Here is a 26,301-nt window from a genome sequence, read left to right on the forward strand (position 1 = left end):
TATATGGTGCCCATGGTGTTCTGTTCCTCAGTCCCCTGTTCAGCTCTGCATCTCATTCTTCTTGGTCAGTCCATTCCAAGGTTGAACCACCCATTATGAAGACACTCTATAAAGAAGAAATGGTTTATGTATGAACTGTCTACTATTATCACTGCCATTACTAACAGCATACCCTAAGGTATGTATGGCTTAAAATAATTTAAAAATACAGCTAATACCACCGTATTAATTTAGCATCTATACAATTAATTGCATTCATACAAAAAGAAAAAGCAATCTGTTCTGTACAGAAGGAAATAAAACTCTCTTGCTTTGATCCTAGAAATAACCCATCCAGCAAACTTTAGTGCTATGGCTTCTGTGGAAACTGCTTAATTGTCTACTAAGCACAGGAAAAAGGGGAAATGAGGCATATGTCAACAAATCAAAGAGCACACCACAGCAGTGAAAAAAGATCATACCACAAATCAAAATGAAGCAGCGAAATTTGTTTTATTTCCACTGGTGTTTAATACAAATTTCAGGATGGTTTGTTACAAATTTTTAGTCATTATTGAACAGTGGAATCTACAGATTAGCCAAGTCACAAGCCAAAGACAAAGCAGAAACAGCAGTTTTCAATACAAGAAACTTCGTCCTAGTGTCACTAGGGTTCCCGCTGTCTCCCCATCTGCCCTGCATTTTGGTTGTCCTCTTCAGATTCAGTGATTTGTGGATAACTGCACAAGCACCTGCCTTGGTTTTGCTGGAAAATAACCAATATTTTTTGTATCAGTTAATTGTTAGTGACTAGATACTTCAGAATTAGTGTAGGAAAAAAGATCACTTTCTTTACTTTATAGCTGTCATGTACTTCCTTAAAAAACAAGCAAGATCTCAGCCAGTGAGTACCATTCTCATGTATTCCTGTATGTACATGTAACGTTATACCAGTGGAGACTGGCAAAAAGTACACACTATTGATCAAGCAAGCCAAAGCCAATAAAACCAGCGAAGTCAAAGCTCAATTCTAACAAGATTACTCTTCTCTAATTGCCACTTGTATATATTCACAAGTCTTCTTTACTAGTATAGGAAGTCATGGTGAACCAAAAAAAAACACCCAACCAAACAAAAACCCCTATTTGCAATTCACAATTAAAATGTTTAGTATTTACATACTCTGTACTTGTATAAGTTTATATAATTAGAGATTTCAGGTACAAACCTGATTAAAGAAGTAACTTCAGATCTCAAAAGTGAAACTTACAGTCTTTTTCTATGCTGTTTTCTACATTTCTATACTGTGCAATACCCTAATTTTTCTTTCCCCCAGAATTAAGAGTAAGTGATTTAAAACTGGATTTCCTATATAGTTGTCTGCATCTTTCTCTTATTTCATAGTTATAATTCCTTTCTTTTGCTTATATTGTAATACTAGTTTTCCCAACTAATACAGGTAATTGAGAAGTATTTTAAAACATGACTTTGATTAATTTTTTTAAAAACTGAAATGTCATGAAGCCAAAATACAGAGCATCCTACTCAGATTCAAAAGTTCTTATTAGGAATAATGGTTTTGTCCATTTCCCCTTCTATCAATCTTAAAACTGTTCAGACTATTTACAGTTTATAGTGGATATTCTACACTGACAAATAGTAGCTGATCTTATTACTTCTAAAAAGTAACTACTATTCTAAAAGACGCAGCAATACTAATGCTGCAAGGTGTGGAAGAGAAACAGCCAGTTTTGCTCAAGGCCATATGAGAATTCAGGGTTTGGTTTCTTCTGATGTCACATTTTTGTTAAACTAAAAACATAGCATATTAAGATTTTGCCAGAATCAACATATCAGTGTGAAAGCCAAAGCAAACATTCCATTAGCCTCTACACATGGAAAATCGACATCACACACATGAATAAGACTACATGGTGCTCAAGAGCTTATCATCACCATCACCACCCCTGGAAAATTCTACAACTGAAATGCTTTGTGCTAGACTAAGAGCTATGCATACTCAGAAGTCAAGGTTAATAACACAAGGTAGCAACCTAATTAAAATATAGGCATATATTTATTTACATTTCCCATGCAAATGCTACTGTCTCTTAAGACTTAGGGCTTGAAGAAACACAGCTACATTTTCACCTTTGACTTACACCACAAGAGTTTTATTGCAGGTTACAATAACACCATTGCTAGCCATAGCTTTCTAAGCCACTTAATTCATAAAACAGTATCTTAATCTACCAGGAGTTTAGAATACACTAGAAATACAGGATCCGATCTTACCTTCAAAGACCCTTTATAGCAACTCATTCTTGAAATAAATCTAGGTTTGTGGAAATTAAACAGGTCCCTCATCTTGTCAAAGATGACGAAGATACTTAACCTCTAAATTTAGATATTTCTTTTTTCTAGAAGACAATCAGTTCTACTTAGCTTAGCAGCTAACAACTTGCAAAAAAAAAAAAAAAAAAAGGTTGTCAGCTGTGACATGCTTACCATTCAGACTAAAACAAAAGCAAGAAAAGAGACTTTAAGAGTGTCACTATATTAATGCATTCAAAACTGCACGCATGTTATAGATTGCATGCATTCTATATCCTTGTTGAAGATATTTATTTTATTCATTCACCTGTTTCATGCCTTCTCCTCCTTGTGGCTAACTGATTGTAAAATTGCATTTAAATAGCAGAAGTGGCATCTTTAAATACTAGCTCAACAGCCTCGGTATCATGGCCAGCATCTGAAAACAGTGTTTGCATTTCTGTTTTCTTCTTAAAAGCACTTGACATACTAGTGTAGTTCTGTCCTTTCACTGTCTCTCCACAGGGTCAATATAAAAACATTGTGCCTTTTTTCTAAGACTCAAGCCCTAAGAAAGCAACCTATCTTTGTAAACAACAAAAATATCTCAGCTGCCATGTAGATCGCCATTTTAGTGCGATTACATTACCCCATAACAGTATTATTAATATGTACGCTTAACTACTCTTTTTGCTCCTCCCTCTAGTGTGTCTGACATATCAAAAAATATCGCTTGTACTTATCCAGGCAAATGTTAACTATTTGGTTTCAGCATGGTTTTGGCATTTTGATAATTCTTTTCTATATTATGTTCAGTTTACAACCTACAGCACTTTAATGTATGTGTCACTAAGCTGTTACAGAAACACCAGTTTTGCATGTTTCTGATGAGCATGTAGATGGAAAGTAGAGACTTCAGAGGAGTAAGTCAGTCGCAGTAGAAGATAGCAATCACTGACTGATACCTATGCATATCACATGCAGTTAGTATGAAATGATAACTTACATGCAAATCAGAAAGAGATTTTGCCTTCATTATTTATGCATCAAGAAATTTCCCCCCAAAGAGGAAATACACTTGCAAGACACTCAGTGGTTAAAAGAGACATGACTCAAATCAACACTGCACAGCTTGTAGTGATAGTAAGAACAGATACTCTGTTTCTCTAAATCTCTCAAATAAGCATGCTTCAGTTTAAAACTTTTTACATATTGTGAATTTCAACAGGAACAAGATACATGCTTATACTTGCTGACTATTCATTTTCAAGGAAGTAAAATAGTTCCTGGTCACAGTTATGACTAGATTAATGCATATCCCTTTATAACATATAAAGCAGAAGTCAGAAATGTTGCCTCCCCTCACCCTCCCACCCCCTGAATCATTATCATTTTCACACATACGTTTACACACACACACCAAAAAAAAAAAAAAAAATCAGGGAAAGGTTTTTAGTTCAGTATATTTCTCCTTTTCAGTGGCTAACACAAGATTTATAGGAAATATACATACTCAAATTTGCTCCGGTTTCTGGAGTTCATGGTACAATTATCTGTAAGGGTGCCTTTGAGTGGTTTCTTCAGGATTATTCAGAGATAGCAGCAATGGTTTTTGGAACTTGCTTTGTATCCAAACTCGCTGCATTTTCACTTTTTTCTTTCTGTTTACTTGTAATCGCCGATCAACTAAATTCTGTACTTCAGTCAATCCAGCCAAGTTGAACATGTTCCATACCTCATCTATTTTGTCACATGAAGAAGTATTGCAATTAAAAAAAATAAATACATTTGTAGAATGTAGTAATTAACAGCCTGCAGTTCAACCAAAGATGGAACCAAATCTGTTTTGAGATTTGAAAGATCAAGGAAACTGCCTGCAAGAAGTCTTTTGTTAGAAATCAATTTTCACAGGTCTTGATTTATATTACAGTAAAAAATGTTATGCTGAGGCCCAAACCACATTGGTTATTACTCATGGCATTCACATATCCTGCTTCTTCAGAGGGTTCAGTATGCCGTTGAGGAAAACAAATGCATGTCATTTGGTCATTGTACATTATTGAGATAAAGCTATTTCACCTGCCAAACGACAATCCACACATTTATGCCAACCTAATTTTCTCCTTCTTGCCAGTCACCACTGGAAAACTTTATGCTTCTCTGTCATGAGAAAGCACAAACCAAGAAATTTAAAAAATGAGAAAACTTTGAATTCAAGTGACTTCCCATACACATCCCAGATCCTCCTTCTCACTTCTAAAATTACTCAGGTTGGGATAAATCCTGATCCATCTCTACTGCTTATAGTCTAGGTTGCAGAGAGTAAAAAGGAAGAAAAAGTACTGTGCTGCTTGCTTTCACAATTTCCAGTAGCTGGGCTAAAACATACTAGTCTAAGCTGACTGCCAACAGAACCAAGTTGAGTGGATGGGAAAAGAGCAATAGCATCCCATCATCAGGAATTTAAGTTTAGCTCCTGCAGAACGAGCAGCCTCGAGGCTCAGATTCACCAACACAGCAGAACAAAATATCAGAGCACTGCTACCAACTGTCCTTCCAAGCAGGTTTATCTAAATTTTAAGAAAGAAACTGAGTACATCTTTAAATAACAGAATTTGACCATACGATTAGACACAAGATGCTTAGACAAAGAGAAGTTTCCAGTAATGTCAGTAAAGAATCTTGCAGGAGTCCAGATGCAACAAGTGTATACATAAAGGGAATTATTTTCTTACAACAGTTAGCTTTGTGCTTTGTAAAAGCAGAGTATTTAAAAAAGCAGCTAATAAAACCTTCTTTAAATTTCTGTCCTAAGATAAGCTTTTATAACCCAAATCATCTTGAGAGACACAATCCTTTTTATGAAGCTATATCATTTCATACCTTTGGTAAAGAAATACACTCTGGTTCCATCTCCTCGTACGTAAAAATTTTCTGACAAGCAACGACCTAAGGCATTAGAGCAGTAAAAAGAAAGGACATGTCACTTTTTTTTAAAAAAAAAAAAAAGTTAAAATGAACAATGAACTACAAAAGCATTCAGGAATTACCTTTTTTAAAACGAACTTGAGCTGTGTCATATCTTCCATAGTCTCGAAATAACAAAATTCCTCCAGGCTTCAGTAGTTTAGCCAACCTATTTACAACCCCTTGCATCCTTAGAAAATAGATAGGATACTGGTGAAATCTGAAAACATAACTTGTTTTTCTAGGTGCTTGGAATGTACATAGATTACTCAAACTACAGTGAGATGTGTCTATATTTACGATAAAAAGGCCAGGCACTAGTCAACAGGAAGAACTCTACAAAAAAAGCCTCTAAACCAAAAATTTAAAAGGAAATGTAAGAGAATACAAACTGAAAAGAGAAGGAGCCCTTTTCCTTCACTTCAGCTGAGTTTCAAGGATGGATTAAACCACAGTTTTTGAGTATACAGGTCATATGGGTCAAGTAGATATATGACAAACACTGAATGAACAGTTAGCTACGTGCATTGGTGAGCTAGACTGAGCCTCCTTCCCATACACAGCAAAATCAAGGGCCTGGAAGGCAGACAAAAACTTACCCGATTTCTTTAGGAGGCACTGATCATACACACAAAATCAGTATCTCCACACCTAGTGGCTGAGGATGGAAAGAAGAATCTGAGTAGTACCTCAGGCAAGGAATCTGGCAGAACTCCAGCTGTATATTGCTAGTTAGAGAAGGAAATCCTGCATCCTCCAAAATGCTGGCAAGTTTGTGAATCTTGGTGATATCTAACATCAGTTTCTCCTTATCAAGATTACACCAGCCTGCTGTATGTATGATAGTAATAAGTACCATACACAGTATTCTTTCCCCTTCACTAGACCAGAGTATCTTCATTCTCACTTTTTAACACTGGAGCTTCTTATAAATACATTTGCATTACTCCGCAAAATATGTTACTAATGAGTAATGGCTTGGGTTTGCCTCACTCTTTCCAAATAAACTGAAGGACTTGGGCTTTCCACATTCATGAAAGACCACAATAGCCAGTCTGCACAGGGCAGACTGCAAGGTAGAGAAGTCCCCTTGCCTAATTCAAATTGCCTAATTCAAATCCCACAGGGAAGCAGATAGACCACGTAGAAGATGAGGAGCCAGAGCGAATGTGAAATGAATGAAAAGGAAAGACAGTACACTGTATCTGAAAAGAGCTAAAGAACAGTAAGTCCTACACACCTATACAAAATCAGCATAAAATTGCTGTGTGCCAAGAACACCATCTTTACACCATCCCTATCTCTCAGGTGGCCTTACCCCCTTACCCCAAGAATGTCAGAACTCAAGCACTAATGCAATTTGGTCCTTCTACAACAGTAATGCAGGCATCTTACCCTGCTTTTTAAGAGACAGGATTATGAGGTAGTTCAGCAGAAAATAATGTCATAACTCCAAACAAACAAACAGGAACAAAAAGTATCACACACTTTTTAGACACAGAATTCCCTTAGAGGAAGCCAAGTGCTTTAAAAGTTGTCCTCTTTGCTCATGCTCAACACAAGCAATCAAGTGTGCTGCCACAGACAGAAAAGGCAGCACCACCTAAGAATAAGAGACTGTTCAGGACAGGTATTTGTGCACAGAATTACAGACTTTTCCTATAAACATAAGTTTTGTGCACACACAAAAAAAAGTACATGTACAAAAAGTGAAAGTGCTTTGAGAAATCTCATCCCATAGGACTAAAGCACTTTAATTATATAGCTTGAAGGAAGTTTAATACCTTTCAAATTCTGCAACCAATTCTTAGAGGGCCCTTCTCACAGAACTAAAGTGTGTTAAAAATGGAGTACAAGAGTAGCAATTATCAAAAACTAAACACAACAGCCTGAAGAGAAATCACTAAGTAACAATTGTGCTGAATACAAATGTATCCCTCGTAAATTTTCCAGGTCTCCAAAGTACGGAAGTTCTGCATCATCATTTTCTTGGTTTTCTTTTTCATTTCCCAGTCTCAAAGTTTCCAGAAAAAATGTATACTGAGCAAGATGAATCTGGATTACATTTGCCTTTATGCAGCCATTTTACTTCTATGACATGACAGTAGTGACTAACAAATCTTTGGAAAGTGGGTCTTACAACACAGATAATTACATGGAAATTTTTACATATGTGTATACACACACACACACAAGTATCCATGTCAGCCTTTAGATGCTGACATGGGGAGAAAAAAAGATAAACACATTGTCAAAAGACTAACAGGAAAAGATCCACAGAAATTCTGACAGAACATCCTACTACTGCTTCTACAGGCAAAGCGACTGAATGAACGTGTCCCTATTGTCTAATTTCTTCCTGGCAGAATCACTGCTGTTACAGAGATCTGAACTCTACTGCTTGAATTGTTTTTGAAAACTAGACCCAGGCTTTGCATGACTCACGTGCTCATCTCTGAACAAATAGGAAGGAGCAATATTTTATATGGGAAAAAAATTCTGAAAAGCTAATAATCATTAATAACTTAGGCAGGGAAACAGTTCTCAGACTTGGGCAAATACTGTTCTGTTTGCCAAGCCCATTTTAATGACAGCATGTATTTTCCTTCATATGATCTAGTTAGAGGAAGAGTCAAGGAGTTTAACTTACATGCCCTCTTTTGCATTTTTACCCCATTAATTTTCACAATTATCCAGCCTTAACAGTCAAAGTTTGGCTCCTTAGACAGAGGCATTAGTAACAAGGGTAACAGTACTCAACATAATGCTATGTTGAGCTAAAGTAAATCAAGTTTTCTTAATCCAAACAAGTTACAAAATTCTGAATGCACCTTGGTGTAAAAGGCCTGCATGTAAGCATTTGTGTGCAGCTAAATCAGCAACGTAAGCATTTATCATAAGGTGTTAAATCATGAATGTTTCGGTTTGATCACTGAAAATAATTTCCTTCTAAAAGACCAGTGGTCTGGTTTTTTAATTTGTAATTTTCTTGAATCACTGTCACTTTTAATAAGGGATGTATTTAGTTACAATATACCCCTTGTATTATGATGGAGACAGGAGGCTCACTAATGAATTAGTCTGACCAGCTTTTCTCTTAAGCCTGAAAACGAGAAACAGAATTTAAAATACCTTGGTTTATATAAATATATATATGGAAGCTTAGTAAATAATACATTAAAGATTCATCGTCTTCTTTTGCTATTCTTGAAAACCTCCAATGATAAAAGAGATTTAACCCATTTGCTTTGTGCTTTAGTCTTCATTTACCTGTCAGGATGAATTGTAGAGAGCACAAAGACAAGGAGAATGACATCCAGGATCTCATCTGGAAAAGGATAGGGTAAAGCATCATCACACACATCATGAACAAAGGCAGAACACCAGGCTGAATTGTAGGATGAATGTGACTGTTAGGAAAAAGATGAAAAGAGGCACAGAGAGAACAGTAGTAGTTAATACATTTACTGTGACTCAGGAAACTTTTTTTCTTCAATTATTCAGCATTGTAAAACATTTCATATAAAAGCCTATTCTGTCTGGTATCTTACTCAAGCTGAGAAACAAGCTCACTGATGGTATTCATTCCTCTGTGCATAGAGTAAGACTTTGTTCTTTGGAATATTGAAAACTTCAGTTAAAAGTTGTCAAAGCCATCACAGTCTTTTTCATGAAGACAGCTTCCTGGCAGCCTCCTGAATTACAGGCTTATAAGGTACTCTAAAGCAAGCATATGAATTACCTTTACCAGCTCCACTGCTCCTGAAGCAAAATCACAACAGTACAGAAAGGTTCCAGGTATATTGCTAGGAAAACAAAACCAACACCAGTTAATAAATTATTATTGTAAAAGATAAAAGTCTACATCAGTGTTCATAGAACTACAGAGGGCCTTTTGGGGTTCTCCACAGGTTTGATCAAACATGCCTTATTGATGTCTAGCACATGGAAAGCCACATAGGTTGCAATGAACCAATAGGGCAGACAAATTCATAAGAATACCAACAGGCAGTTAGTATAAAAAGGAAAATGATAGCCTTGTCAGGGAGGAAGTGAAAAGGAAAAGAAAGAAGGTCACAGAGGGCTGTCAGGATTGATGACAACGTCCTGGTGTTGTATTACACATTAATAGGTCACATTTTCTTACAGAAGCACTATGTTAAGTCTCCATCATTAGCCCATGTATGCATTAGCAATTATTAATTAGCAATATGATTTGGGCAGGGGTGGGGTGTTGAAAAAGTCATCCACAGTTCTGTAGACATTTGGGTTCCCATGCACTGCCTTGCTGTGCTTTTGATTAGATTAAGCAGTATTGGTTGTTTTCCTCCATTATCCCCTTCATTTTGTAAGCCAAGATGAGTAAGAATTTCCTGTAGCTGTCTTTTACCTTCCTGTCCCATCCAAGACTCAGCCAGCTGCAAATTTCCTTGTACCATTCATCACATACTAGTAACTCTATGGAGAGATTTTTTTCATCTCCAAAAAAATCACTTAAGAGAAACTGAGCAACCCCCTTAAAACCTAGTGAGGGATGACCTCACAGTCAACTCATGATCAATTAACGTGTCTTTAAAAATATTGGAGATTTTGGACAGATGGTTTCTTTAGAAAGGGAATCAAACTCCGGCAGCACCCATAAGATCTCACAGTATACAGTGCTAAGTTAGTGACTTTTCTCTGAGGGCTCAAAAGGAGAACCCTTGTGGACCAAAATATATTCCATCTTTGTTGCTGAGCAAAACTTTTATCAGTTCTGTGCCCACCATGAGGATTGATGAGTTTAGATATTTGTCATGGATGAAGACAAGCAGCCTGGCTTTAGACCCAGCCAGTCCCTTGGGAAAGGTCAGGCTGACTACCCAATTGACTTGTTAGGATGTTATTTCAATTTTTTTTTACAACAGAAGAGGAGCTATGTAGAAAGTCAACTTAAAACAAAGGCACAGCTTGATCGGGATAGTGATTTCATGATGCATTGTATTAAAAAGCAGTAACTTAAAATTTAAGGAAGGCAGTGGGAAGCTGTTTAGAAGTTACATTACAAACGTAAATGGAATTGTTTTTTGTAGCCAGGATACACCCATACTTGACACTGGCTTCTTTTTATAGGCATACAAAATTTTTACATTATTTATATAAATTTTTCTGTATTTATATTATGCAACTTTAATATTATTAAATAATAGTAAACCCAACTGTGCTATAAAGCCAGGTCTGCTAAGAGATAAGAGGGGTTTCCATCAGTTCACATACAAGATAAATGTGAGTCGTTCAATGTACCAGCCAATGTGATGGACTGGAGGATTTACATATAAGAATAGAGATCTCCAGGAAAAATACCTAATGAGTGGATTCTTAATTAGCAGAAATGCCAACCTATGACTAATGCCTCCTGTGAGGAAGACACAAAAGTTTGTCTCATCTTTTTTAATACAGCCACATGATATCTTTTCCCTATATAGTGTTACTTTCCAAACTTTTCATATGAAACAGGGCTCCCCTTTCATTACATGCTGTCTAAAGCAAGGCACTTGTGGGATGAAGATGCATTGGTAACACTAATGAGTTGCACGTATGACCTTGGTGCATCACTCAATTCCTCCTGCTCTCTTCTTTCCATATCTGCAAAACTGAGTATTTCTGTATAGTGGTGATGCCAGCAATCAGAATTCATTTATAGAATACCAAACTCAAGCTCTTCAAGGCACGAATAAAAAGAAAACTATTTCAACCCTTATACATACACAGCCTTTCCAATAAAGCCTTCCTGCCTACATGGAGAGAGGACATGCTGTTGTAACAGCTTTTTCTAAAACTGGACGCTAAGTGGATTAAGATGTTTCAAGGAATTAAGTAATGCAATACAGAACTTACACCTTCCTTGACACTAAAACCTGAAGCAATATGACAAAGCCTACCAGCCAAATTCAGAAATAACACAACTTCTTACCATTAGATCACATGTCATTATCTACTGTCCCCGATTTTGGGCTTTTGAAGAGATATCTGGTAGCTTTACAGTGACATATAAGACAAGAGACTATTTTACCTGACTGATTTTAACTACCAGAAATCAGCCTGAGCACACCTGAAGACAAACCTTGTAAGCAAATATGGTCCTCCCAAGACTAGGGTTGACCAGTATGAGGAGTATCTTGTGCTGGTGCTACCAACATTATCTGAGGTCTGCAAGCAATCAGAATTTCAGGACTCTCAACACTTCCTGCAGCACCAGTCTAGCACCAACATTTGCAGAAAATTAAGAAGATGAGAACAGAATTTTCATATTTGAAAATGCAGCACTACATACCATAGAACTTTCAAAATAGGAAAGACACTGTTCCCAGCACCACAGCCAACCTAAAATCGGAAGAAAATCAAAAAGTTAAAATACATGAGCAAATAAAACCTCCTATTTTTTTATCTTTCGTCTTACATGAGTTGGTAGGCAGGACCCATTAGGCCTAAAGGTATTTTGGACAGAAAAGGTATAAACAGCTCGTGCTACAATTCTCAGATCATTGCTATGATCATGTTTCTCCTCAATGGCTTTCTAAAGTTAAGAGAGAATCCACCTCTCAAACTGCATAGGAAAATACGATATTCTTGTCCAATTTCACCATTTGGCACAAATTAGTCAAGTACTTGTACTTTAAGAACAGAGCACTTTAAGGCATAAGTTTCCTTAGGAAATCTGAAACCCAGATTCCAGCGAAAATTGAATCTGACAGTCTAGCCCTCAATTCTGATTTGGGATAAACTTTAAAGGGAAAACAAAGCCAAGATTCTAGGTTTTTCTGAAAGTTTCTGCCATAAGTGACTGTAGTACGTACAATTCTGAAAGCTTACTTTCTTGATACTTATTAAGCGTCTTTAACAGGCTTTTGAGCAATTGAGTTCTGTATGATGGGTAGAGTATTTGCAGTGCATTACCTCTAATATTCTGTAAGTGGCATCACTACCAGGGAAGGATTCCAGCCTTCCAAGTTCTCCTCCACAGACTTTACCCTGAGGATTGTCAGCAGGAGATTTTTCTTGCTTTTTATTATATACATATCCTTGTACAGCAGTAGAACCACCTCCATCATTTTTCTTCCAATATTTTTCTCCTTCCTCAAACATTTCATTTTTGTGTAAAAAACTGTTGGTACTATTTATTTTTGTGTGTTCTGAAGATCTTTCTTCTGTTTTCAACTCTTGTCTCCTTTTCTCTGGAAGAATTTCTGGGAACTCTAGAAACAGCCAATTGCGATCCTTGAAAAAATTATTTTTATGAGTCTTGTAAAATTCATTCCAATATTTGCTAGCTTCTCTCTCATATTTATCTGAAATTCAAACAAAACAAAAACTTGGTGAATAGAAGCTTAGCTACAAAATACTGTAAAGCAAAATGGAACTTGGACCCAAATTTACAGTTTAAAAATCCATAGTTTCCGACATTGTACATATCTAAATAAAAACATACAAATTTTGGGTCTTGTCTTAACCTGTGCTCAAAATAACTCCCATGAGGGTTTAATTAGATTTTATGCTACTTAGGATGGGGCATACAGGCTTTCTGCATCTTTTTTTTTTAATATACTGGCATAACAAAACATCACCAAAATATAAACCTGTGAATTTCTTAGGCAAGCTTTCATGTCTCAATAAAAACAATGCATCTTTTCAACTGAATGTTCTCCATGTTCTTCCTATTTAAGAAATACTAAATTGAAATTAATTTCATTATTTATGAAATTCTATAAACAAATTGTTTTATTGATTGATTTATGTTTTATTGAAAATTTGTTGGTAGGTAGTCATGTCTCAAAAAAGTCATCAACTAGAAACCTAGTTCTGTGAACTGCAATGATAAATGCTACTGCACAGCCAACAGACAGTAATTCACTCAACCATTCAACAATGCAGTTTTGACAGAATGTAACAATACAGTCAGAAGCAAAATCTTTGCTTTCTTACTTGCAAAACACTTCAGAGAGTCTTACAATAGACCTCTGAGTTAACTTTTAGTTCACAAAACATTCTAGCAATGTTAGAATGTCAAAGAATAGGACTGGAAGGGTTTTCACTGGTCAGGGAACTCATACTCCTTCTCCACAGAAATCTGTGCAATCTTAAAATACAACCTTTCATATAGGTTTGACAGCTTTCTTCAGTAATAATTACAGTCCTTCACCATCTGTACAGATAGAGACCTTTTCCACTACCTAATCTGAAACTTCCTTACTGCAATTTAAGTCCAGTAATTCTTGGCCCATTAACAAAGCAGATAAAGCAATTGAAGTCTTTCACTATGTCTCCCATAAACAATCTCTTCTCTAGATTGTCTAAACCTAACTCTCCTTTTTTTCCACAGAAGTCATGATTTTTAAAGTTTTGATCATTTTTATTTTTCTTCTCTAGATTGTCTCCAGTTGATTTACTACCTTTTGGTGCTGTATTCCAGTAAAGGCATTATCAACACAGAGCAAAAAAACACACTTTACAAGGTTTACAGGCTGTAATCCTGTTTATAACTCCCAGCTTGCCATTTTGCAACAGCATGACACTGCTGATTCAGCTAGTGATTCACCACAACCCTCAGATCTTCTGCAAAATGACTACCTAGCCAATTGTTCCAGAACCTAGTATATTTTTCAAGGAATTATTCCTAAGCAAAGTATTCTACATATATTTTTAGCAAATTTTTATCTTTCAGATCCTTTTTTCCAACATTTCTCCAGATCTTTCTGAATCCTAATCCCATCCTTCAACATACTTGAAACATCTCTTCACTTAGGATCATCTTCAAGTCTCCCATTTCCTGAGGTCACTAATGAAAATACCAAGCAGATCTGGACACAGAACAAAATGCTTCTCTGCCCAGCACAGCCTTCCAATTCTGAAAGGCTCTCTAGGCATTCATTCACCCAAAAGCAGTTTCATTAGCTCTCGCTTGCCTAACTTGCTTATGAAAATGTCAAGTAAAGCAAGTTAGAAGCCTGACTAAGGATAAATTTCAGGACTTCTGCTGCTCTTTCCTTATCCCCGGGGCTGGTAACCTTCTCCAAGAAGGAAATTAGCTTGATTTTACATGATTTATTTTTGAAAAACATTTCTTGGCCAGTATTCATATCCTTTGTTCTTCCAAACCCAGTGTCTGCAAGCTCTGGATTAACTCTTCCAGTATTTTTTCCAGGAACTGAAACTAATTATCTGACTCTCTTCTTTTCCCACCTCCCTTTTTAAAAAAGTAAATACTCTCTTTTCTGTTTTCCTAGTCATTCATGTACTCTATGGATGTACTTTGTAACCTGTTCTTCCTCAGTACGAGAACAAGATCTTTCCTCCTTCTCTAGCACTAATTGTGCTAGCCACTGGACTGCAGCTAACCCTTTCAAAGCAAGACTGATAAAAAGATAAGAATTACAGCTTTTTCAATGTCTCTTTTGTTGATGGTTTTCCCTTCCTCATCCTTAAGTACCAAACCAAATCTTTTTCTTGCTTTTTCCCCTCATTCCCAAAGCATTTACAGAACTGTTTCTTGTTACCCTTGACGTCTCTTATTAAGTGTACATCATATAATGTGTTGCCTTTTTTATTCTGTCCTTACTCACATACACTGACCCCATTAATTCTTTTAATACAAATGCACAGAATAAATATATGGTGCATTTCTCCTGCTTCTCTCATTTAAATCTTAACATACTATTTCCTTAATCACTACAGCTTTTCAGAGATAAACAAGGCTGAGTATTATCATTAGAGGCACAGACAGGCAGTGGGAAGCGGCAAGGAGGTGGCAGAATGCCTTGTCCTAGGAATCTGCATAATATTTTAAAATTAACATTTAATACCTCCAATTGTATTATTAAAGGGCAAGACCCAGCCATGCAGAGTAATTGTACAGACTTGTTTTATAATAAAACTGCAGAGCTGATTGAGGTCATATATACCAGATTTCGATAGTGTAAGTTGCACATTCACAGATTGCTCAGCTTCAGTATAAAATAACCCAACCCTTCTACTCAAAAGGTTCTTAAATCATCATCACCCCTTCTTATAGTCACTACTTTCCCACAAGTCTGCGCAGATCCCCTGTAGTTTGATTCCCATCAAGTTTTCCAGATTCCAGAACTGAAGGAAAGCAATAGCTGAAGTCAGCCTTTCAGACTGTATTAGTATGGCATTACATAGATTCAAGTGAAAAAACACTTTACTTTCCATTCTTTCTCTGGTCACTCCTGCACCACTGTGTAATAACCACGCAATTTTTTGTTTCAGTTTCTATATTTAAGTAGTCTGACTACCAAATTTTCCAAAGCCTGTAAAAATGACAAAACTAATAAACATATAACCTTCTGAGACAAAAAAATCCCTTAGTCAATCGATCTTTCTCCTTAACAGAATCTTTCAATACAAATAGGTATGCCTGAGAAGAAACTCGATGCGTTAATAAGTAAATCAAATTCCAGAAGGTAGTATCATGAGTTCATTCAGTTTAACTTCCCTTGTTTTAATGACACTCATCAGAACTACTCTATTTTAGTGATGCAGTAGTATTGTTGAAATCTGTCTTGTCTTTTTTCCCCCTTACTGTAGTTTCCAAGGCCCCAAAATAACCTGCTTGTTAGCTTCAGTCTCGTTCATTGTTCACACAAATAGGCCAAAATGTACTTCCACTTGCAGAATGAAGCTGAAGCTTTCTGAAGGAACACTATCAGCAATGCTCACCTATTCAAGTTCTAAACAGAGGGGCATTCATAGGAAATGTCCTTGAATTCTTGTATTTCTTGGCAATAGACAAATGCCTGATTATTCCATTTCTCACCAGCACAAACTAAGTTCTAATTGATTGGAGATGAAGAATGAAAGGTTCTGTGAGCCACATGGTTACACAGTTTGCTTCTCAATTATGAGCTCTTTTTCAACTTTTATACACAAACCAAATGAAAATACCAGATACCAGACGTAATTTTTGAAAAACAAACATCATACTCCTGTATTTAGATAAAGAATATGAGAGGTAACAGAAAAGGGCAGGGTGACAATCCCATACCATTCAAAGTGATGAAGGGCACACAATCCAAGATGCATTCACAGGTAATTCAATTAAAATCCAACATGTACCCTAGTTACACCAATGAAACTGAGCACAGGATCATAATGACACCGTCTAATTTGACAGGTTCAAGACACGCTAAGTAAACTGAGGTCCAGGACATCCGAGTAATTCTTTTCAGAATATCCTTCTAATAAAGGAACAAATCAAGAATCCAGTCTTCTATGTTACTATCAAGTTGATACTAGGGCTTTAGCATACATAACTATTCTAGAGTTTAGTCTAGGGTTTATTTTACCAGTTTGAACCTAGAGCAATCATTCTTCAGAAATGCAGAATACATACAGTTTCCCTTCTAAAAAACAGGTATGAAATTCTTTAATCATTTACAGAGCAGATTCCGCATGATGTATTGGAATACCTTCCACGCAAAGTGTACACACTGCTTCCTGAAGCACTCCCAGCTCAGCCCAGCCAAGGCAGCAAGCTGGCACCAGCTGGGACCAGTACAATTTCATGGCACTTAAATGAAAGTTAAATGGTGCAATGTACAAACACTAGTTCTCTAAATACTCTACAAATCATTAAAAAGCATTTGAGTATTGTACATGGGAATTTTAATCCCCAGCACCCTAGCTGGCTGCAAATTAATTCCTTTTGATGAAGTAACAGTCCTGTGTATTAGCAGTTTTATTCTGAAGCACTGCAAAAGGAGCCAGAACTTGCAACTCCACCATACTGATGTACTTGTTTTACACAGAGCCTACTGGCCCACCAAATGCAAAATTGCTCAAATAAGTAACTGAATTGCTAGAAAAACACACTTTGATACGATCTGTTGAGGCAACAAAGGAAGGGAGGGGAGGAGGGAACAGACACGACCCAACCACAAATTTAGACAAGAGAATGTAGAAATAAAAAGAGTGCTCCTGGATTTCAAACCATCTTTAAATGCTTTAATAGCATTAAAACAGGAAGCCAGTTTAAGCCATTAGGAAATTGTTTACCTTGATCTTCCCGTTGGACTTTCACAAGTGAGTTCTCTGCCACTTTTTCCTTGGCATTCTCCTCTTCTTCTTGTGACCACTGCATGTGGTCCCTGCAAAAGACAGTTGAAGAACCAGCCTTTAAATAGCATTTTCCATAATCTTTTTTTAACAGGGAAAACAGTCACAAATTACCTACACTGTCTCAAGTACATTTTCTTTTGAATGCAAGCAAATGACCACAAGGAGACTGACAGCTAAAAACTAAGTTTCAGCATATAATAGATAAAAGTTACTAGTTAGGTAAAACTGAAGTTATACTTGAGTATATATACTGTATATATATACTGTAGCAGTATGCATTTTTTTCTTAATAACAGAATTAACACATATCCTATAAATTGAGTGCCTGTATAAGAATGTATTTTGAGTGTCCCATTAGAGTTGTGTTTAGCTGAATAGAATAACAGACCTATCAGCAAATATCCTGATGCAAGAAACTTCTCACATTACTAATGTTCATGATGAGGAACAAAGTTCATTTAGCAAAAGAATCAGCTGTTCCTGAAACAGGGAGCATAATCCACCTATTCAAGAAGAACAGGATTTTACTGATTTGGTGAATAGAGACAGAAAACATTGAGAAAAAAGAATGAGACATTCCTAAGAAAAGACAAACAGTGCTACAATGGCTCCAGTCTATGCTATCTTTATTTGTGTAAAGTGGTTAACAAAATGTTATTTTCCTTCATTAAATGGTCACAAAATCAAGCCAAGATCTGACCCTGATGATTAAACTGCCTTCCCTGCAGATTCTGTTTGGATCAGGCCACAATGCGGAGTGCCCAAAAACGTGCTGCTGGCAGCTCTTAAAAGCAAATCAGCTGTCCCTCCAAATCAATCAGTCTGAACAGTTTTAGAAATCAGATTAAATTCGATAATATAATTCATGTACGCTATTAGATCCTAATCCTACTGAAATTAATTAACTGAAAGCCTATGACTAAAATTCCATTGGTTACTATGGGAAAAGGAACAAGGTGCCAACTTGAAAAGTGTTAGTTGTCTTTAAAAGCTAACAAGCATCTTACTGCTCCATACTTGGTGACATATAGATAATCTAATCCTTAGACCTTCACTGTTTCTCTTTTGCTAATTGTGGGAGGCTAATTGGTATGTATTTGTCTGCTTGCCTCAGACTTGATTTCCAAATCTGTACTGAAGTATTTCTCATTACTGTCCCCAGCAGGTTGCCTCTCCCCTTCCTGTATTTGTTCATATACCAAATGTTTCTGTGCAGTGTCAAGGCTCTGACAGATGTGCCGTAGTAGAATAAAACTGAATGACCAAAGCATTACTAGGCAGTCATCCTCTCAAAAAGACTTGCTTCCCTCAATGCCATCACCATTTTTGACCTTGCCTATTTCAGCAAGCTGAAACTAAGGACTATACAGATGACAACATTATAGCCAGCCCTTCCGACAGATGACTTGCTGTGGTGTAAGCTTTAGCTGAGTAATTTTAATCCATTATCGTGTGTCTGTCAGAGCCCTTAAGGGCTTTACACACAATATTATAGGTGCCTGAAGTCCATCATCATCATCAACAACATCTTTTTTTCCTTTTGCCCCTCCCTGGAAATTCATAAAGCTGAAGAAAGATCTTTTGGCTCTTTCCTATAAATTTCTATATGGAAGACCCCAAACACAGGACTGTAGCAGCATGTCTTGATCAAAATCCAAAGGACAGTGGACATAGCATAGTTCTTACGCAAACTGTTTACGTATTTTGGATGCTTCAAATGGGGCAGCTCCTTCAGCAATAGAAGTTGGCAGGAAAACAACACAGAAGAATTCTAAGCACAGAAGTTTTTAAATACAGAAGTGTTTTAAGCTAAGCATTGACAGCAGCAAAGCAAACTACCCATTTTAACCGCACCAGATCTGTTAACATGAGTAGGCCTGACATGAGATTGAGTAATGCTACTTTCAGTTCAGCTTATTCAACATAGCCCTTTTCCATTAATTTGTTTGCTAACATAGGGTTTAATTATCTCTGAAAACAAACATATGAAAACTATGCCAGTTAACAACCTGAATAGAAGCAGACATTTTTTGCTCCAATGTTTAATATCATTCATTATTCTCTCTCGAAATGACAGAAAAGGACCACAGCAAATATCTAAAGCATTAGTTTCCAGATTTAATTTGCTTAGTATTCTTAGCAGCAATGGTAGCAGCTTTTGGCTCCCTGCCAATTTACACACAGGCAAAAAGAAAGATGCCACTTTATGAAGTATCAAAGACGGTAAGTGGAAAACAAAATGATATAAATTTTCATAGCTGAATGCTAAGGTAGATGATTCTCTTATGCTCACCCTCCATGATCTAATATTTAGTTCAACCACCACTCATTCTGATCCCCCTTACCTCCCTGGTGAGACCCCGGCTGACTCAGCAAGTTCCAGATCCAAGGACCTCCTCTCACTTCATAGCCAGGTTCTTGATTTTTTAAGACCATTACAACTTCCATGCAACCTCTGCTCCCACTCAGTTTCACCTGTTTTCCCTTCTGAGATACATGGACAGATTCATCTGCAGATCCACTTTCTAAACAACCCTGTTCCTCGCAATCCCATCTTCACAATCCATCCCAACCACCTGCATCATAGTTTGATAACTCTGTATTAGACTGTCACCAAAAGCTAGCAAGAAAATCTGAAGCAATACATGATCAGCTATTTGGCAGGAAATTAAAAAATGAAACAAAACTGAGTTTCATTGAGGTCCAATGGTACAGAAAAGGATGGCCTTTATCTTAAAATCTTTTCCTGCCTTGACTATATAGCCTACATTTGAACAAGCATTCACACAATTAAAGGATTTTTCCACCTAGCAGGAGCTACTGAGTCTTGAAGATGCTTAAACACTATACTGCATACAGATTTATGAAACACTGAGACAAACTTCACACTCTTAACACAATAACTAGCCAGCTTCCAGCTTCCTTGACCAAGGAACTTACAGAAGTATAAATAACTCCACAGTCGACCATAAGATAGCATGCGTTGAGGACCATGGCTTGGGGACATCTGGTTTAGAAAACAGTAACAGATGACAGATCTAGTTGCGTATCTTACCTCATGAGTTAAGCCCAAATTTAGAGACTAAAAAGAATAATGAAGATATTAGTTTATTAACCAGAAGACAGTCTTCTGCATCATAGTCTTCTCTTAAGATGTTTTTATTCATCAGAATTTTATTAGAGAAACTTCTGAAATAATCTAATTAAAAAGTAAAATGGACCAACCAATAAATAAGATGGACTACTAAAAAGAGTAATAGCTTCTAAAAAACCCAGCAAGTTGGAAACTTCATTTCAGAACAAAACCTCTGACAGTTGCCAGCAAGGGACAAGTCTTAAAAGAACTGCGGATTACTTTCATGAAGTCAAGTCCTGAAACTTGTCATCTGTTACTCCTATGTTATGTTAGCCATTGGTTATCATTAGCCACATCCAGTCCCTTTTCTAATTTTGCTAAATCCTTGCTCTCAAAAATGTGTGTGGCAGAAATCAAAAATACACTTTAAAATAGTCCAGAAAATAATTTCTTGTATAGCTTCCAAATTCACCTCTTCTCATCAAGTATTCCTTGTTCTTAAGTTATGAATTATAAGAATAAAAATTCCTCATCTTCCAAATATCTTAGGCAGATACTTTTCTACTTTCTAGACAAATTTAGGTATTCCTATATCCTTCTGACACTTCCTGTATCACTTATTGTTTTGTATTCATCTCCATTCCATGGTCAAAAATCCTAGCCTTTTCAATCTCAATTTTCCCCCCGTGTTGACCAGCATTCTCACTCTTTTCTGAGACCGCATTAATCATAAAAATACCATTCATAGATGGAGATGTACTGCAGCAAAACAGGGCGATTCTTATTTTTGTTAACCTTTACATGTTAATGTTTTCTCTGCTGTTACATCACTTATTTATGTTAAGATTCAGTTTACTTTTTTTTTTTTAACAGTTGTGCACTGTATGAAATCTCTCCTGAACTATCTGTAACATCTTCAGTATACCTTTAGGAGAACACAAGTAATTTGCATGTTCCTTTCAAAACAGTGTCAATTTTAGAATACAGCACTAACCCAGCATGCAAATGCTGTTGTACTGAACTAGTACTCTCTGCCATTATAAAAAGCACAGGCTATCTTATCTCTACACCTTCTGTCTTCTAATTAATTACTGATCTATAACAATATTTTGTCTTTCATTCCATGACTAACTAATGGCTCAGCAGATTTTTAGTCAAGACACTGAAAACTCATAACTGTCACATTACTTGTGACAATCTCAAGTTTTCTGTAATACTACCTTTACACAATTAGTGTAAGTAGACTTTACACTGTCTATTCTGGCAGTCCATTGTTATATATATATATACACACACACACACCATTAATCATCATAGTAAATACATAAAAAATTATGAAAATCAGTCTTGAAGAAACATCTCACCACATATTATGCTCAAAAACTTTAGAAGGATCAGTTAAAATCCGTGATCCAAGTGGAACAGCTGGGCGTCTACTACTTTGGTGCCTCTGCTGCATCTTGCTTTTCCTCAGACAGAAAGCAGAAAGCCTTGTAATGAAATTCATTTTGTTTAGAGACCTGAAAACACAATTAACTCAAATTACAGTTTTGCTGTAACTTAATTGTTTATGTCACTTACATGAGAAACTGGTCAAATAATTAAGCACCAATATCAGCTTTAGTAATGATATTTTACTGTAGTATCAATTTAAATGCTTTTTAGAAAACAGCAACATCCCTTTAGCACACTGAAAGCCCAAATAATCCCAAAGTAGGCTACTGGAATGAAACCAGTTGAAAGATGAATTATTTGGTATCATTTCAAGGTCTGTCAGGCAGATGAAAAAAAAAGATACATACACAATAAAACAAGAAACCAAGTTGACACTGTACCTTTAAGACGACAAGTAAGGACTGACCCGTAAAGAAACCACTTGTTCTAGTGGGTACACACTGTCACCAAGATTAACGTTTTTCACCCCACTCACTAGGTAACTCACTAGTCACCTGACTAGGTCTTCAAAAGATTTCATTCTAGAACTGTGACTCCAGTTTTATGCTTTTAGGTAGGAAATTAAAGATATTTTTTTTAACATGTAAACATTATGCACCAGAGAGCCTTCCAAAATTTCTGCCATGTCTTCTTTTGATCTCTGTTCAATGCCCTCTTTGAAATGAGCGGGTTTAAATGTTGACTTCTATTAATGCATATTACAAAGTGCCTGAGGTTTTTCTATTACATGTACAATTCTGTCTTAAATTGCTATATTTTACTTTACTTGGAATCTCTTCATACAGTATTAATGAAAGATAACAAGTGTTTGTAGCTAGTACCAGCATTTTGTATTGTTAGGGGGTATTTTTGTGTTCTTTTTTGGTTTGTTGGTTGGTTTTCTGCACTTTTTTGCATATTCTCATTAAGGTAGCCTTTCTAGGAGATGAGTAAAATGAAATACCTCTCCTATTATACAATTTCCTGACGGGCCTTTGTTCTTTTTCCCTTCAGGTGCTCTGCATATGACTTTAAACGTTATTCTTAGTCCTATTTTTCTTTCCTGCCCCCCCCTTTTTTTTTTTTTTTGAGTGCTTCTGTATAAACCACACATACAAATTTAATGCACTAGAAATACAAAATGTAGTTATAAAAGAACAGGCACGAGACATTATTAGAAAACATTCTGTGCAAACTGGTTACAAACTCAAGATTTTTATCTTGTGGAAAACAATACTATTTCATCACAAGTCTTGTATTGTGAATAATAAAAAAAAGAATAATTTGTACACATCAATACAAAACCTGGCAAAGGAATCACTTCAATTAAATGAACAATTCCTCATTTAAGGTGTACTTTTGAATGAGATATGCTTCAAAAAGGGCATTGTTTACTGTTTTTTTCCTGTAGGCTTAAAATGAAACAGGAAGAAATATTAATATTTCTTTTTATTTGTCAAAGAATAAATAAAATTAGGTTTGCTTTTTGGCTGTCAACACCAAATAAAACCAGATAAATTTTGGCTGCTGGGACTGCAATGTTAGCAGTATATGGGGCATCACCATACAGAGAAAATCTAACATTTAGTCCTATTAAAAAATTAAAACCCCTTCTAATGTTAATGAGTTTGTTATGGCTCCTTCTTATTTTTTTAATGTGGCTCAGCAACTGAAACAATTCCAGTTTATACTTTAATTACTACAAACAGTTCATGCTTTGCTTTTGAAAATATGTATGCATTTTTCATAACACAACACATAATTATTAACATATAAGAGATATTATGAAATAGTAATTACGAGACATGAAAATTAAGACATCATGACTATTTCTGTAAGATGTGTAATTTACATAAAAGCAATGTTCTTGAAAACAAAAACAAACAGAAAATTCCCCAAAACCCCAAACCACAATCTGATATAAAATTATTATTATTAAATTATAGAAATGTGTGGATAAGGATTCCATGATTATGTTGCAGACTGTTTACAAATCCTCTTCCTCCTTCAATCATTCAAAAAGACCTGAGTTAGTATCTTGCATTTCCTGTGCCAGCATTGATACTCAACATAAAATACAGTGATTCAGCTGCTAGGCTAGTCACATAATTTTTCTTGGCTTTCTAAATATCTCAGTAAGAACATGAAAAGATGCACAGATGGGATTATAGTCAGATGACTAAGATGATCTTGCATCAGTAAAATCCAGAGGCAACTCTTTTTATGAAAATGTGATCCTTTGAGTGATAATTGCACCAATTTTTGCTGATACATTCTGAAACATCAAGAAAATGCAAGGAGAGCAGGGTAAGTGGAGTTCACTGTTATATCCGGTGTTAAATGTGAAGGAACTCCTTGGGGATGTGTATGTATATCCCTGAGAGTTAGTGTGATCCATAGATCATGAGATTAATAGGCAATCTGGTTACTAAAAGTTCAAAAAGCATCTAAATTACATTTTCAGAAGCAAGTCATTGCTCAATTGTTTCTCTAATTGATTTTGTTAATGAAACAGACAAACACCCTTTCTCTTTGTCAGATAAGATGATCATACCCTGAAGCCATAGCAGCAAGAAATGTTGTCTGAAAGAATTAGGAGTTATTTCCTCATTCAGAGGGTCAGAAAGGCTTTATGTTTGATTATTCTTTAAGGATATCATCATGAAACTGAATTACATTAAAAATACCTACATTTTTAGCAGCACAACTATTTTTCAGAAATAAACTTTAAAAGAAACAACACACTTGGTAACCATGCTGAAAAGCAACATGGAAGGCTTTTTTTACCTGTGGAGCACTGCCTTTTAGCCTTTAGAATTTTGTCATTATTATGAATACAGATCAGGTTCTCAGTTTAGTTGAGAAACTTAAAAAAAAAACCAGCCTTGAAACTCCTCTGCTCCTCCCCAAACAATCTACACAGCACCTTTAGTACAGCTTTTTGAAGGCAGACATGCAGAAGAAAGCATACCCATCAAGCGCTAGCTAGCTATACCTGAAATAATACATTCCTAACTGATGTTAGCATTAAAACCTCTGAGCAGTTACATCCACCGAGGAAAAACTAAAGATAGAGGAGAAAAGAACTGTTGTAATCTTGTTTTTAAAATAGTGAATTTCACACCAAAGCATGCATAAGCCACTTAATTGAAGAGTAAAACCCTTGAGAAGTACCCGTTCTGAGAGATGTCAGGGGTCAGGGGGAACACAACACATGGAAATAACTTGTTGGTTTTGTCCAAGAACCTAGTTCAGTGAACTTATTGGATAAAAACATTTTGAAATTTGACTCATCTCCACCTACAAAGCTAACAACTTCTTCCACCTCCAGTAACTAAGCTTACTTGTAGAGTCTCTGTTATAAAAAAGCCCCTATATTAGGAAGATTATGTGCAGCTTATGTTACAGTTCTAGACTGAAAAGTATTCTGGAAACAATGAACTTCATACAATTACTTCTGCTTGGCACCTAGAAGCTTATCTACACAATACTTGACAATTAATCCCCAATGCTCTCCTGTGAAGCATAGCTGACCTGTTTTATCACCATCAAACGCTACCAAAACTCAGAACACCTTGCCACTTATATAAGTTTTGCGTAATCAGTGACATAAAGTGAAAAATTCTTCAAGATAATGGTAAGACAGTGGTTATTTTTTACATACATACATCTTAATATTTCAAATCAAGGCAGGGGGACAACGATGACTTTACTGTCAACCGCATTGATTCATTAAGTGAACGCTTAATGCTATTCTACACTACAAACATGCCCTCTTGGGGCTTCATGATTTCTCTTTCAATGATATACTTAAAATTATGCACATTTGAAACAATAGGATATTTCACAACTTCTCAAACTCAGCAGATCTAAAACTCTCAAGTTTTTTTCCTTCTCATGCATCATCTCCAGTAACGATGCAGACCTCCCTGTGGGCACACAGCAACTTCTGCAGAGAACTGACTCCCAAGGGGAAAAGAAAAACAAAACAAAAAGGTATTTTAATTTATTCTGACTCCTGTAGAGACAGCACAGTTAACATCACTTAAAAAACAACAACAGATAAAAACAAACAAACCCTACCAGATACAATTTCAACCGCATGTACAGAAATACTCAGTAAGAAGATCCTGTTCTTACACCGCCTGCCAGGTGGCCTGTTAAATAGTCAAGCAAAGAGGAAACAGTTTACAGTGGTAGAGGGAGAGAGGGAAGGAGGGAGATAAAACAAGTCATTTACTGAAAACGTTTACCTGAATCACCATGCATCCAGAAGATCAGCAACAGAACTTGAAGGTATGTTATCTGGGATTAAAAAAAACCCACAAAAGTATGTAGGTACTACACAATCACTTCTAAAAGTAAGAAAGCAGACAAACAGCTGCTAGGGATAAGCAGAGAGCTAGAAGCCCTTGAGA

The 26,301-nt window shown here is 36.2% G+C and overlaps 1 protein-coding gene across 1 annotated transcript in view; it reads right to left on the reverse strand.

Annotated features, from left to right (window-relative positions):
* Window positions 1-473: 473 nt before the first annotated feature.
* The window catches only part of METTL8 (methyltransferase like 8), a 28,482-nt gene continuing 2,654 nt past the window's right edge, over window positions 474-26,301 (reverse strand). Inside the window, 13 exon segments of the mRNA XM_040605048.1 lie at window positions 474-745; window positions 3,806-3,873; window positions 3,875-4,032; window positions 5,176-5,241; window positions 5,343-5,449; window positions 8,530-8,669; window positions 9,002-9,065; window positions 11,573-11,622; window positions 12,196-12,587; window positions 17,311-17,402; window positions 21,814-21,969; window positions 26,024-26,040; window positions 26,137-26,188. Of these exon segments, the coding sequence (XP_040460982.1) occupies window positions 568-745; window positions 3,806-3,873; window positions 3,875-4,032; window positions 5,176-5,241; window positions 5,343-5,449; window positions 8,530-8,669; window positions 9,002-9,065; window positions 11,573-11,622; window positions 12,196-12,587; window positions 17,311-17,402; window positions 21,814-21,969; window positions 26,024-26,040; window positions 26,137-26,148 (1,500 nt within the window). The 5' untranslated portion in view covers window positions 26,149-26,188 and the 3' untranslated portion in view covers window positions 474-567.

This window comes from Falco naumanni, chromosome 8, assembly GCF_017639655.2.
Source record: "Falco naumanni isolate bFalNau1 chromosome 8, bFalNau1.pat, whole genome shotgun sequence".
NCBI lineage: Eukaryota > Metazoa > Chordata > Aves > Falconiformes > Falconidae > Falco > Falco naumanni.